We start from the raw sequence: 14,677 nt of genomic DNA, 5'->3' as shown, positions 1-14,677 counted from the left end.
CGGGTAGAGATAGAAAGGCTAGTGGTGGAAATCCTGCAGGTAGATAGGACGTATGTAGATGCCTGGAGAGTGGGGCTGCTAAAGGAGCAGCAGAGGCTGCAGATGGAGTTTGGGCTACTATCTACGGGAAAGGCAGTGGAGTGAAGGATGCCCACTTTCCCCACTGCTTTTGGTATTTGGGCATCCAGGTGGCACAGGTGTGGGAGCAGCTGCACAAGCTGAATCTGAGTTAGTTGGTAGAATAGATGAGGGGGACTTTTGGAGGTGGGATGTGCCCCTGCTGTCACTGGCAGGGAGGGTGCGGGCACTGAAGATGATGGTGCTCTGGGAGGTTCCTGTTAGTCTTTCAGATCCTCCCAATATTTATCCCCAAGGCGCTCTTTAAAAAAGAGAATATGGTGATCTTCAAGTTTGTGTGGGCAGGTAAAGATGTTGCTGGAGCAGGGGGGGGGGGGGGGGGGGGGGGTTGAGGAGTGTAGGGCGCTGGCCCTTCCTATAAATTATTGGGTGGCAAACAGTGATGGTCAAGAAGTGGGTAGTGGGAGAGGGGTCAGTTTGGGAGCAGGTGGAGGCGGCCTCATGTCGGGGCACTGTTAACGGCACCTCTGTCATTCTCACCGGCCAGGTACTCCACAAGCCCGGTGGTGGCAGCCCAGAGGGTATGGGGGCAGTGGCAACAGCACATGGGGCTGGAGGGGGTGTTGTGGGCACCAATACGTGATAACCACCGGTTCGCTCCGGGGGGCGGGAGCTCTGGAGGTGGCAGCAGGCAGGAATCGAGAGATTTGGACATCTTTTTAATCAATGAGGGATTCCCGAGCTTGGAGGAGTTAGAGCTGCAAGGTGGGAATGGATTCCGGTTTCTGCAGTCGAGGGACTTTGTGAAGAGGCAGGTTTCGACCTTCAAGCACCTGCAGCCCCAGGATAAGGTGATGTCGAGAGTAGGAGTAGGGGAAGGGAAAGTTTCAGAGATTTACAAGAAACTGATGGAGTGGGAGGGAGCCCCGATACGGTAGGTGAAGCGAAAGTGGGAAAAAGAGCTGGGTAGGGAGTTGGAGGCTGGATTATAGGAGGAGGCCCCGAGGCGAATCAATGCATCCTCATGGTGTGCCAGGCTCAGCCTAACAAGTGGTCCTCAGGGCACACATGACAGTGACCCAGATGAGCAAGTTCTTGAGGGGATGAAGGATAGGCATGTCAGAAGTATTAAAGAAGAGGGTGGTACTGAGTCAGAGGTGGCGATCTTTGGTGTGTCGGAGGATCCGGGAGGCCGGGGGGGGGGGGGGGGGGGGAAAGAGACCGATGTTCTGGCCTTTGCTTCCATGGTAGCCCAGAGACACGGAACTCGTCTTCCGACTCCACAAAGCCTGTCTCACTTATAAGTCAGCAGTGTCTGCATCTACAAAATGCACTGCGGCTTTTAGAAGTGTTAAATTAGTCCTTCCAAAAATGTCATGAATTGAAATCAGCACTATTCATGATGAACACTAATATTTGAAATGAAGGTTATTTAAATTCTTGTAATAAAGTGCAAGGTTAAGCATTCAAGTCCTGGTGCAACAGATTGCCAGTCACCCAACATGAAAAAAGCAAAATCTTTATTTATTTAAAATAGATTAATATTTAAGTATTTCTCTTTTTCTTGACAGACATGAATGCCAGGATCAAACCATAAAAATCTCATCATGGTCTATTTAATTTAAAAATTAGACCAACAGTTCTGTATAAAATGTGCAAGAACCATAATTTGTAGTTGCAGAGCTGACAAATAAAAAATATTTACACATGGGATTGCCACCGTAAAATATTAAATGAGATTCTATCTTTTGAATACATTGTTGGATAATTTTCCCTGAGTAACTCTAGCAATCTGGAGGTCATTCATCAATGAAGCCTTCAGATCCATTTATAGATTCATTAATAAAGCATTTCTGAATTTGAGGCCACATTAATTGCCACCATGACTACAGCATCAAACAAAGCGGAATCAGAAGAGCAAATTTGTAGGAGACTAGACTTTCCAAGCACAGAACAAGTGAAATTCAAAGTCTTTTTCATTTATCCAGTCAAAGGATGTGGGTGAAGCTTAGCACCTGTAATTGAGAAGCTGTGCAGAGTCCACAAGTCAGGCTTGAAGGAGTTTCCAAAAACATTGCGGCTTGAAGGAGTTTCCAAAAACATTGTGAAATCTGGTATTTGACCTTCACAACCATACACAATGCTTTCTTTGAAAAGATAATGAAAAATAAAAAGGAGGCATAAATAATCAGCTGGGGACTGAAATTCACACCACAAAGTTTAAAAAAATAAATTACTTCAGTAGCTCCAACTAACATCGTCTTTTCGTAGAGTGGTTTGTAGAGTCTGCATGTCTCTTAATAAACAAAGATTTTTTTTGCTGTTATCTCCTGGTCGTACTTTAATAGAAGAAATATCCTTTCCTCTGGCCGTTGCAGTCCTCTCTTGCACTTCTTTTGCACTCTTAAGAGTCTTTTTCTGGCTTGCTCCTCCACTGACAGGATGCCTTCTCCTTATCGTTTCTTGGTATTTTTTAAGCTTGAAAGAAAATTAATATGCAAGATCTGTGTTAACTGGAGAAAAAAATGGCGGCACTGTTCATTTCTGATCTTGTAGAGGAATGATATCTGGAACCATATTGGTTAACTTATTTTGCACAGTAGATTTCCTGGCACATCTATATAATATCTATAGGAAAAAGTTCTAGCATATGCAAAACATATAATATGACAAAAATCCATAGAGCAAGTAGATAATATTCCAAATCATGGTTGGGTTGACCAACTAATTCATAATGCTCTATACATTTGTTTTTATTCATCCATGGGATGCAAGGCCAGCATTTATTGCCCATCCCTAATTGCTTTTGAGCAGAGTGGTTTGCCATTTCAGAGGACATTTAAGAGTAAACCACGTGTAGGATGGTAGATTTTTTTTTTTTTAAATGACAATCCATAATTTATTTACAGATTTTTACTGAATTAAAATTTCACTATCTGGTGAGATTCAAACTTGGCACCCCATTGCATTATCCAGAAGTCTCTGGACTACTGGTCTAGTGACAATACCACTATGCCACCACCTCCTCTTCTCACATTTAAGTGAGATAATAATGGCATTACATTTCTTATAACATGGTATAAGCAGAGAATGTACAAGAGACAACCTGAAGTGGAAGCCAGTCCAATACAAATGATTAAACAAAATTACTGTGGAATTAATTGCTCCAATACCATCAGTTCTCATTTATTGATCCAATACAACAACAGTTCAAGGAACATACCATATGATGACATGCTTTTATTAATGGATACATCTTATGTTCTGCAGTTAACACAATCAAGGCAATTCAATCCTGGAAAGTATATGGGGAGTGTAGCAATTAATATATTTTGGATGTTAGAAGAAAAAGACAAAACCTGGAAGTTCGGAATAACAATGAGTAATTTTGCATGTTAAGATGCTAGCGTCCTTTATTTAACTATTCCAGGTTAGCCAAGTACTATCTTTAGGCCCCCATCACTCACCCTATGTCACACAACCAGACTGGCTTCCATGCGCACAGCATGAGGTGTCATAAGTGTGAATAATAGCAATGTGGATTTAGAAGCAAGATTTGTGTTACTGATACAACATACAACTGTAAGATTGGATTTTTAACATTGTGATGCCGAAACAAGAGGGAAACGGTTGAAGGTGGAGCTTGACATGAAAATGAATTTCCAGCTCGGAACCACATGGAGTGTCAGCAAGTCATTCTTTCATTAAATTCTGATCAGTACCTTTGCTGTGGTGAGCAAAGCAGTTGGGATTAGACAGGTCTGCGGGGTGTTTACCCTTTATCCACTGGGCCACCTGGGGAATTAGAACTACTTTATAGAGTATTGTCAAAAACTTTGCATTCTGCTAACCAATCAGCACCAGTTTCTCCTCTGGGATAAACTGGTAATGTTTGAAATTTGGCATTCTTGTATTTGTCCTGATGAGTGCAAGACAAAAAACTTTGGCAACAAGTCTCTCTTTTCAACAATATTCAAGTTTTGCACCCAAGCGACTATATAGAATTGTTTTTAAAACCGTACCGATGCCTGATGCTTGCGGACTTTAGCAATTTGGTCTCCTTTTGCTTCCATTCTCTTCACCAGTGATTCTAACTCTCGTTCCAAGTCCTCTCTCATTGAATTTCTATTTGTTTCATGAATTTGTTTGACCAACTCTTGATGTTCACTAGATTAAACAAAATATATAACAGAATGAATTATCTGCAAGGTAAGCAAGAACTTTATTTTTATTCATTCGTGCAATATGGGTGTTACCAGCTAGGCTAATATTTATTACCCATTGGTAACTGCCCTTCAAAGGAGTGGCTTGTTAGTCGATTTCACATCACATTTAAGAGTCACCACATTGTTGTGGGTCTGGAGTCACACATTGGCCAGAGCAAATTTCCTTCCCGAAAGGACATTAGTGAACTAGATGGGTTTTTACAACAATAGATTCACGATCATCAATAGAATTTTAATGCCAGATTTATATCCCACATTACGGGATTTGATGCAAATTGCCCAGATTATCCTGGACCTCTGGATTACTAGCCCTGTGACAATACCACTATGTCACCACCTTCTCTAATGTGGAAGGATTGGTACTGTTCCTTTCCTTGGGCACCAGACACAATTCAGAGGAAATGGTGGTTGGGCAGGGGTGGGAAGAAGAGACACCATTAGTCGCCTCCATGTATTGGCAAACAGAATATAGGAGAGAGGAATGAAAGAACAGTGAATATCATTTGGAGGGATATTGACAGGGTTGATGCAGAGAGGATGTTTCTTCTTGTAATAGGATCAAGAGCTGGGGCTAATTTTTTTTCTTTTTAAAAAGGGGTTTCGCGCATTTAAGACAGACGAGGCGTATTTTCTCTCAGAGGGTCACGAGTCTCTGGAACGCTCCTCAAAAAGGCAGTAGAAGCAGTCTTTAAATATTATCAGGAGTAGGCAGTCATGTGGGGTTGAAGTTACAAGCAGATCAGGCAGGAGCTTATTGAATGGCGGAGCAGGCTTGAGGGGCTGAGTGGTCTACTCCGGCTCTTAATTCGTATGTTCATATGACAAAACCAGCAGCAATAGGGGGATCCTCAAGGTGTACTTGCAGTTTGGTCCTTATCAAGTCATTGAATAGTGAATGGCTTTTAGTCACCTCATTCCACACCATTTCACTGAGCTGCCTGTCAGCCCTCATGTGAAGCCACATCCAGACATCTGGGCCGGGATTCTCCAAGCCGAAATCACGCTCGGCGTGGGGGCAGAGAATGGGGCGCCAGACAGGTGATCGGGTCCGCCGCCTTCCCACGATTCTCCGGGGACTGGAGAATCGCCGATAATCGTGAGTGCGCGATCGACGTGGCGCCAGTCAGGGGCCATTGAAAGAGGCCCCCACAGCGACTCCCTGCCGGCAACTGGCAGAGGTTCCTGCCGGTGTGGTTCACTAATGGTTCCACCTGGCAGGCACTTGGGAGTGGTGGCTGCGGACACAGTGCATGACCACCATGGTAGGGGGGAATCCTTCACCGGTGGGGGTGGGCGCGGACTCTAGGCCGGCAGGGCCCTGTATCGCCAGCCGGAGCTGCATGGACTACTCTGCTCGACCCTTTCAAAATAGAGAATCACTCTGGACTTTCTAGAAAAAAGTCTAGAAATGTCCAGAGTGATTCGCGCCCGTTTTCTTGCAGGCGTGGGGTCAGAGCCCCATTATCAGAGAATTCCATCCAAGAATCCTCAGCGAAAAGTTTTTAAAATATGAAAAACACTTTAAAAATGCTGATTAATTGAATGCTATGGGAGTATAATTCAGTGAATTTTGCAGTTTTAGACAGGGATTCCAACTGGTGGCTGGTAGAGACTGGAGGCAGGTTAAGGTACTCGCCTTCTCATATGTCTGTTGTCATGGGAGAGTACCTTTAAGAAAGGGGTGTTTATTACTGCAGTGATGGCAGAGTGTGGGTTGAGCTGGGCTGTGTCAGCTTTTACTCGCTTTGGGCTTGCAGCTACAGGCTGTGTTTAGTTTCATTTTAGTTTTTGGAGATGCTGCAGTCACAGCAGGATGAGTATGAATCTCTACAAGCTTATGAATGTTTATTTGGTGATTTCAACGTGGTAAAGTTCAGTAGTGAAGTTAAACCTGATGTCTTTCTATACAAAGGGTTCTTTTTGTCTTATGGATGTTGCAAGGAAAAATTAAGAGTTACTTATAGCGTACTGTATTCTTTGGGGGATTTATTAGTGGTGATAGTTGTTAAGATGTTTACTGTGGGTTTATGAAGTGTTGCATGGATCCTGAATCACTATCTTTTAATAATCTTTATTAGTGTCACAAGTAGGCTTACATTAACACCGCAATTAAGTTACTGTGCAAAATCCGCTAGTCACCACACTATGGTGCTGTTCGGGTACACTGAGGGAGAATTCAGAATGTCCAATTCACCCAACAAGCAGGTCTTTTGGGACTTCCACAACATTATGCCATACTGGTCCCTCTCCCTAGTATTCCAAGACAGATAGCTTCCTTGTCGGTGTTGGGAGCTCCTGCTCTCCCTTTTAACAAGTCTTGTGTTATGGGGTATTGAGATTATAACTTGCCTTTGTAAAGTCTAACTGAACAACATTAATAAGTATATCCCTCATAGAACATAGAACAGTACAGCACAGAACAGGCCCTTCGGCCCTCAATGTTGTGCCGAGCCATGATCACCCTACTCAAACCCACGTATCCACCCTATTCCCGTAACCCAACAACCCCCCCCTTAACCTTACTTTTTAGGACACTACGGGCAATTTAGCATGGCCAATCCACCTAACCCGCACATCTTTGGACTCATCTTCAAGTTCTACTCTAAAAATCCCAGTAGACAATTAATATGCAGAAGATATTAAGAGGAACAGTATACTTACAAGCTCATTTGTCCAAACTCATCTTGTAACGTCAACAGTAGTTCACATAGCACCTCTTGGGAAGTGGAGGAAATGGTAGATCCAGAAGAACTTTCAGGCATTATATTACAAGCTTTTGAGGTTTTCTTCCTGACTATTGGCTGGTCACTGACAACTCTGTCATTGCACAAGATCTTGTTGTGTTGCTTCAACAGATGCAATACGTGTTGAACATTAGCACGGACTGAATGACTTGGACTAGCAGACTGAAAAACCAAAGGCCATTAAGAAATTGCATTTGACAGAATGTTCCGAGTAAAAATAAGAAGCAAAATTTTAAACTAAATGTTCTTGATGCAAGCATCGTTGCACGGCAATACCAGATCTTCAAAATATTTTGACATTTCAATTCAAAATTCAATTGACATTGGCCTTTCTCCTTTTTCATGTCTTGTCAGAATGATTTCATGAATTTTTTTTGGAACGAGTAACTGGCAAGGATTATTCCCCATAGACGTCTGTTTATTGTGCAGAATCTTAAACAAGCTATTTGAAAGTGTTAAGTGAGCAAACCAGAAGCCTAGGTGTATGCAAGGCAAAGTGAACTACCTTATTTAGTTGCTGTAGTCGATGTGGTGTAGGTACACCAGTGTTGTTTAGGAATAGAGCTCCAGCCTTTCATAGAAGTAATAGAATTTACAGTGCAGGAGGCCATTTGGCCCATCGAGTCTGCACTGGCTCTTGGAAAGAGCACCCTACCCAAGGTCCACACCTCCACCGTATCCCCATAACCCAGTAACCCCACCCAACACTAATGGCAATTTTGGACACTAAGGGCAATTTAGCATGGCCAATCCATCTAACCTGCACATCTTTGGACTGTGGGAGGAAACCGGAGCACCCGGAGGAAACCCACACACACACGGGGAGGATGTGCAGACTCCGCACAGACAGTGACTCAAGCTGGAATCTAACCTGGGACCCTGGAGCTGTGAAGCAATTGTGCTATCCACAATGCTACCATACTGCCGGCAACACTAAAGAAATGGCAATAAAGTCAGGATGGCGTGTGGCTTAAGAGGGGAACTTCCCGGTGGCATTCTCATGCATCAGTTGCCTTTATTTTTCTAGGTGGCAGAGGTCATGGGTTTAGAAGGTTCTATAGAGGAGTCTTGGTGAGTTGCCGTAGAGCATCTTTTGAATGGTGCATACTGGTATCATTGTTTGTTGGTGACAGAAAATAAATTTAAGGTGGTGGATGAGGTGCCAATCATATCTGAATTCAAAAATTCTCAGGTGTGGGTGATGTTGGCAAGGCCTAATTTATTGCCTACCTTCAGTAAGCCTGCTAGGCCCTCGAGGGAACAGTGTGAGACAGTAGTTTTTTAGGTCAGAGGGTAGCGGTAGCAGGTTTCCTTCCCCAAGGACACTAATAAATCAGTCAATTATTCTTTATAATCTGGCTTTCATGGCGTGTGGCATTTAATTTTAACCTCCAGGCCAGTACTATCACAGAATCCACACAATATGAATGCACTCTCCCCTCTACATCCTTTAGATAGTGTTTATCGCCATTTATTTCCGAAATGATCACTGGTAAAAATGACTCCCATTTTTAATAAATTGAAAATCTTTAACCATTACATTTTGTTGAAGGCTGTAAATGTTCATTGTACTCCTTTGGCCAGAAATTAACCCAAGACATCTCAGTTAAGTAGACAACAGTACCAGCCACATTGGAAAACATGTAGAGGATTTGGACAAGCAAAGGTAATAAAGACATGCCGGTATGGTAGCATTGGACATAGATGTAACTGTTACTCACTTTTCCTGCAACAAATGGTATATCGCCCAGGTTGAAGCGATAATGAGGTTGTGCATGTAAATGGTTTGTACAAGGTTTCTGAAAACAAAGGTTTAGGCAGACATGTTAGATATACTCTCAATTGCAAATCATTCATCAGTATTCTCCTAGACTACCAAAGCATGCTCAAGTTTTAAAGTCGAAATCTGTCTGGTGTCATCCATGGGTCAGTTGGTAGCAGGTTAAAGACACTTTCCAGGGTCTGGACCACAAAATCAAGGTGGACACTTCAGCACATTACTAAGGGAGCATTATTTGAGGTGGAGATGCTATCATTCAGGTCAGTTGTTAAACAAAAGGTCCAGGCTGTCTGCTCAAGAGGGTGAAAGATTCATGGAACTATTTAAGAAATCGGAGAGTTTGCCTCTGTTCCCTGGTCAATATTTCCCTAAACCAACATCACGAAACCCGATCATATTGCTGCATCTATAACATTCTTTAATGAAGTAATAGAGAGGGTTGAGGAGGGCAGTGCAGTTGGTACATGTATGGACCTTTGAAAATTTGACATTCCTGATGCCAGATCATGAGTGAATATTTTGCAGCCAGTGCTCGAATCATTAGAAAGTTACCAAATCAACGGTATTTCTTGCTGATTTTCCCAAGTGTCAAGTATCCGACACATTTACCAACTGTAGCTCTAAACCAATAGTATTTCAGAACACTACGCTGTGAGCACTTTAAAAATCAAGACACTACTAATTACCAGGTTTTTCTTTAAAAAAAAGCTAATTAAATAGTGTAGGAGACGTTGGATTCAATCTGACACAAAAACATCTTTCAAAAGTTTAATTTAAAGGAATAAATCATGGCAGGACAGCTCCAAGCCATGGTTTGCTCCTCTTACTCCATGTGGCAGACTGGGGACAGTTCCAGTCCCCGGGGTCAGCACGTGTGCAGGACATGTCTCCAGTTACAGCTAGTGGAAGCTTGGTTTCAGATCTGGAGCAGCAGCTGGAGAAACTGTGGAGCATCTGCGAGTCGGAGAGCATCGTGGATAGCACGTATAGAGAGGTGGGTACACCGCAGGCTCAGACTCCGCAAGCATGAAGGGAATGGGTGACCACCAGACAGAGCAAGAGAGCTAGGAAGGTAGGGCAGAAATCTCCTGTGGCCATTCCCCTGCAGAACAGATATACCATTTTGGATACTGTTGAGGGGAATGGCCTCTCAGGGGAAAACAGCAACAGCCAAATTCGTGGCACCATGGTTGGTTCTGCTGCAGAGGGGAGGGGTAATAAGTGTGCCTGTGTAATAGTTATAAGGGATTCAATTGTAAGGGGAATAGACAGGCATTTCTGTGGCCGTAAACGAGACTCCAGGATGGTATGTTGCTTCCCTGTGCTAGGGTCAAGGATGTCTCGGAGTGGGTACATGACATTCTGGGGGTGGGGGGGGGGGGGGGGGGGGGGGGGGGAGGGCGGTGAACAGCCAGTGGTTGTGGTACGCATCAGTAAAAACGAAATAGGTTAAAATAAAAAAAAGGGATGAGGTAAAAAAAGGGATGAGGTCCTAAAAGCAGAATACAGGCAGCTAGGAAGGAAGTTAAGAATTCAGACATCAATGGTAGTGATCTCAAGATTACTACCGGTGCCACGTGCTAGTCAGAGTAGAAATGACAGGATATATATATAGGATGAATAGGTGGCTGAAGAGACGGTGTCATGGGGAGGGTTTCAGATTCCTGGGGCATTGGGACCGGTTCTGGGGCAGGTGGGGCCTGTACAAAATGGAAGGGCTACACCAGGGCAGAAATGGAACTGATGTCCTGGGAGGTGGGTGGGGGGCTATTTGCTAGAGCAGTTGGGGAGGGTTTAAACTAATATCCAGGGGGATGGAACCTATGGAAGGAGTCAAAGAAAGTGGGAGCAAGGACAAAAACAAAAAAAGGTTGAAAAGTGAAGAAAAGTGATAGGTGGAGAAACCAAGGGCAAAATTCAAACAGGACAATAGAGAAAAGTATTGGCAGCAAAACAAACCATGTGAAAAAGACAAACTTAAAGGCTCTGTGCCTTAATGCAGAAAGCATTTGCAATAAAGGGAATGAACTAATCGTGCAGGTAGATACAAATGGGTCTGATATAATTGGGATTGCGGAGACATGGCTGCAGGGTGACCAGGGATGGAAACGGAATGTCCCAGGGTTTTCAGTATTTAGAAAGGACAGGCATAAAGGACAAGGTGGTGGCGTGGTACTGCTGGTTCAAGAGGAAATTAACACAGTAGTGAGAAAGGATATTAGCTCTGACAATGTGGAATCTGGATGGGTAGAGGTGAGAAATACCATGGGGCAAAAAACATTATTGGGTGTCATATATAGACCCCCCAAGCTGCAGTGACGAGGTTTGGAATGGCTGGGAATGGCATTAAACACAAAATTAGAGATGCATGTAATTAGGCAATATCAGTGATCACGGGTGATTTTAATGTTCACATAGATTGGGCAAATCAAATTAGCCACAATGCCATAGGAGGAGGAACACCTGGAGTGGGTATGGGATGGTTTTCTTCACCAATATGTGGAGAAACCAACTAGAGAGCAGGCCATCTTAGACTGGGTAATAAGGAGGAAATCATTGCCAATCTGGATGTACGAGACCCCTTGGGGATGAACGACCATAACATGATGGAATTTTTTAAAATCAAGATAGAGTGTGAAGTAATTGATTCGGAGACTAGGGTGCTGAATCTTAATAAAGGGAACTATGAAGATATGAGGCGCTTGATAGATTGGGGAGAGTTAGGGATGACAGTGGAGTTAGGGATGACAGTGGATAGGCAATGGCAAACATTCAAGGATCGCATGAGAGGGAACTACAGCAATGGTTCGTTCCTGTCTGGCACAAAAACAAATGGGTAAGGGGGCCAATCAATGACTTAGAAAGGAAATTAGAAATAGTACCCGATCCAAGGAAGAAACATACAGATAGGCCAAGAAAAATAATAGTCTGAGGATTGGGAGCGGTTTAGAATTCAGCAAAGGACAAAGGGGAAGGGGAAAGTACAGTATAAAAGAAAGCTTGCAGGAAACATAAGGACTGACTAAGAGTTTCTCTAGATATGTGAAGAGAAAGAGATTGGTAAAGAGAAATGTAGGCCAACTACAGACAGAAACAGGGGAATGCATAATAAGGGACAAACAAATGGCTGAGCAATTGAATACATACTTTGGTTCTGTCGTCACAAAAGAGGACACAAATTAGATACCAGAAATGTTGGAGAATGAAAGGTTTAGTGAGGGGGAAGAACTGAGGGAGATCAACATTAGTAGAGAAATGGTGCTGGGAAAATTGATGGGATCGAAGGTGGATAAATCCACAGGGCCTGAGAATCTGCATCCCGGAGTGCTCAAGGAGGTGGCTCTGAAAATAGTGGATGCATTGGTGGTCATCTTCCGGGATTCTATATAAACTCTGGAACTGTCCCTGCAGATTGGAGGATGGCTCACGTCACTCCAATATTCAAAAAGGGAGGTAGAGAGAAAGCAGGGAATTATAGACCAGTAAGCCTAACATCGGTAGTGGGGAAAATGCTTGAATCCATTATAAAGGACTTTAAAATGGAACATTTAGAAGGCAGTGGCAGGATCAGTCAGAGTCAGTGTGGATTTATGAAGGGAAAAAACATGCTTGACAAATCTGTTGGAATTCTTTGAAGATTTAACCAGTACAGTTGACAAGGGGGAGCCAGTCGATGTGGTATATTTGAACTTTCAGAAAGCGTTTGACAAAGACCCGCATAAGAGATTATTGTGCAAAGTTAAAGCACATGGGATTGGGGGAAATGTACTGAGGTGGATAGAAAACTGGTTGGCAGAGAGGAAACAAAGAGAAGGGATTAATGGGTCCTTTTCACATTGGCAGGCAGTAACTAGTGGGGTACTAAAGGGATCGGTGCTGGGACCCCAGCTATTCACAATATATATATTAATCATTTGGATGAGGGAACAAAATGTAACATCTCAAAGTTTGCAGGTGATACAAGTTAGGTGGGAGGGTGAACTGTGACGAGAATGCAGGGATCCTACAGCATGATCTGGACAGGTTGGCTGAGTGGGCAAATCAATGGCAGATGCAGTATAATTTGGATAAGTGTGAGGTTATGCACTTTGGAAGCAAAAACAGGAAGGCAGATTACTACCTGACTGGTTGTAAATTGGGAGAGGGGATTGTGCAGCGGGACCTCGATTTCCTTGTCCATCAGTCGCTGAAAGTAAGGGTGCAGGTGCAGCAGGCAGTGAAGAAGGTTAATTGAATGCTGGCTTTCATTACGAGGGGTTTTGAGTATAGAAGCAGGGATGTGTTGATGAAATTACACAGGGCCTTGGTGAGGCCACACCTGGAGTATTGTGTGCAGTTTTGGTCTCCTTCTCCGAGGAAGGATGATTTTGCTCTCGAGGGAGTGCAGCAAAGGTTTACCAGGCTGATTCCAGGAATGACGGGACTGTCATACGAGGAGAGATTGACTAGGTTAGGATGGTTCTCGCTGGAGTTCAAATGAAAGAGGGGGGGGGGGGGGGGAAGAGAATCTCAGAGACTTACAAAATGTTAATGGGACTAGACAGAGTAGATGCTACCAATGATGGGTGTGTCCAGAACCAGGGTCACAGTTTGAGGGTTCAAGGTAAACCGTTTCAGACAGATATAAAAGGAGACATTTCTTCACCCAAAGAGTTGTGAGCCTGTGGAATTCATTACCACAGGAAGTAGTTGATGCGAAAACATTGAATATATTCAAGAGGCAGCTGGATATAGCACTTGGGGAGAATGAGATCAAAGGCTATGGGGAGATAAATCTTCTCTGTATCTATAATAGCAACTGTTAAATCTACCTTGACTGGCTGCTTCCGCTTGTTCCTTACTCTCATCTTTGGTGATGGTGGCGACACAGCTTGTAACAGAATTCTATTTCTTTCCAGGCCAGTCTGCAACTATATAAAAAAAAGTCTTCAAATATGCAAACACAACGAACAACAAAGGATTCCAATTTAATAATAATAATTTTTATTAGTGTCCAAAGTAGGCTTACATTAAGACTGCAGTGAAGTTACTGTGAAAATCCCCAGTCGCCACATTCCGGCGTCTGTTCGGCTACCCAGAGGGAGAATTCAGAATGTCCAATTCACTCAACAAGCACGTCTTTCGGGACTTGTGGGAGGAACAAAACCTGGACAAAACCCACGCAGACACTGGGAGAACGTGCAGACTCTGCACAGACAGTGGCCGGCCGGGAATCAAACCCGGGTCCCTGGTGCTGTGAAGCAATAGTAGGAACCACTGTGCTACCTCAATATACATACCTCAAACATTACTAAATACATTCTTTGAAATATTTAACAATTTTTAAACAATCAAATTGGTATCATGTGGATGGTAGGCAACCAGTTCAGAAGTGTTCCCACAAAACATTCTGAGCAGGGCTTGAGGGAATATCAGGTAAGCTCTTCCTTTCTTTTTCTATTTGTTTTTTTTTTAAATCTAGAGGTGATGTCAGGGAAGGCAGTACAATGCTCCTCCTGCAGAATGTTTAAGGTGAGGGACACCGTTGGTGTCCCTGCTGATTTCATCTGTGGGAAGTGCACCCAACTCCAGCTCCTCAAAAACCGTGTTAGGGACCTGGAGCTTGAGCTGGATGAACTTTGGATCATTTGGGAGGCAGAGGGGGTCATAGATAGAAGCTTCAGGGAGGTAGTTACACCAAAGACTGGAGATAGATGGGTAACTGTAAGAGGGACTGGGAAGAAGCAGTCAGTGCAGGGACCCCCTGCGGTCGTTCCCCTGAGTAACAAGTATACCGTTTTGGAAACTTGTGGGGGGGGACGACTTACCAGGGGTAAGCCATGGGGTACGGGCCTCTGGCACGGAGTCTG

The 14,677-nt window shown here is 43.7% G+C and overlaps 1 protein-coding gene across 2 annotated transcripts in view; it reads right to left on the bottom strand.

Moving 5' to 3' along the window:
• Positions 1 to 1,581: 1,581 nt before the first annotated feature.
• LOC119977684 (centrosomal protein of 57 kDa-like) overlaps positions 1,582 to 14,677 on the bottom strand; it is a 57,251-nt gene continuing 44,155 nt past the window's right edge. For both annotated transcript variants that reach the window (XM_038818861.1, XM_038818862.1), the window contains exons 7-11: positions 13,640 to 13,738; positions 8,770 to 8,847; positions 6,966 to 7,210; positions 4,101 to 4,245; positions 1,582 to 2,556 (exon numbers count right to left, since the gene is read on the bottom strand). In XM_038818861.1, coding sequence (XP_038674789.1) covers positions 2,317 to 2,556; positions 4,101 to 4,245; positions 6,966 to 7,210; positions 8,770 to 8,847; positions 13,640 to 13,738 — 807 coding nt within the window. In that variant the 3' untranslated portion in view covers positions 1,582 to 2,316. The remainder of the gene's footprint in view (positions 2,557 to 4,100; positions 4,246 to 6,965; positions 7,211 to 8,769; positions 8,848 to 13,639; positions 13,739 to 14,677) is intronic.

This window comes from Scyliorhinus canicula, chromosome 14 (genome assembly GCF_902713615.1).
Source record: "Scyliorhinus canicula chromosome 14, sScyCan1.1, whole genome shotgun sequence".
Classification (NCBI taxonomy): domain Eukaryota; kingdom Metazoa; phylum Chordata; class Chondrichthyes; order Carcharhiniformes; family Scyliorhinidae; genus Scyliorhinus; species Scyliorhinus canicula.
This window is presented reverse-complemented; position numbering and strand designations above follow the sequence as displayed.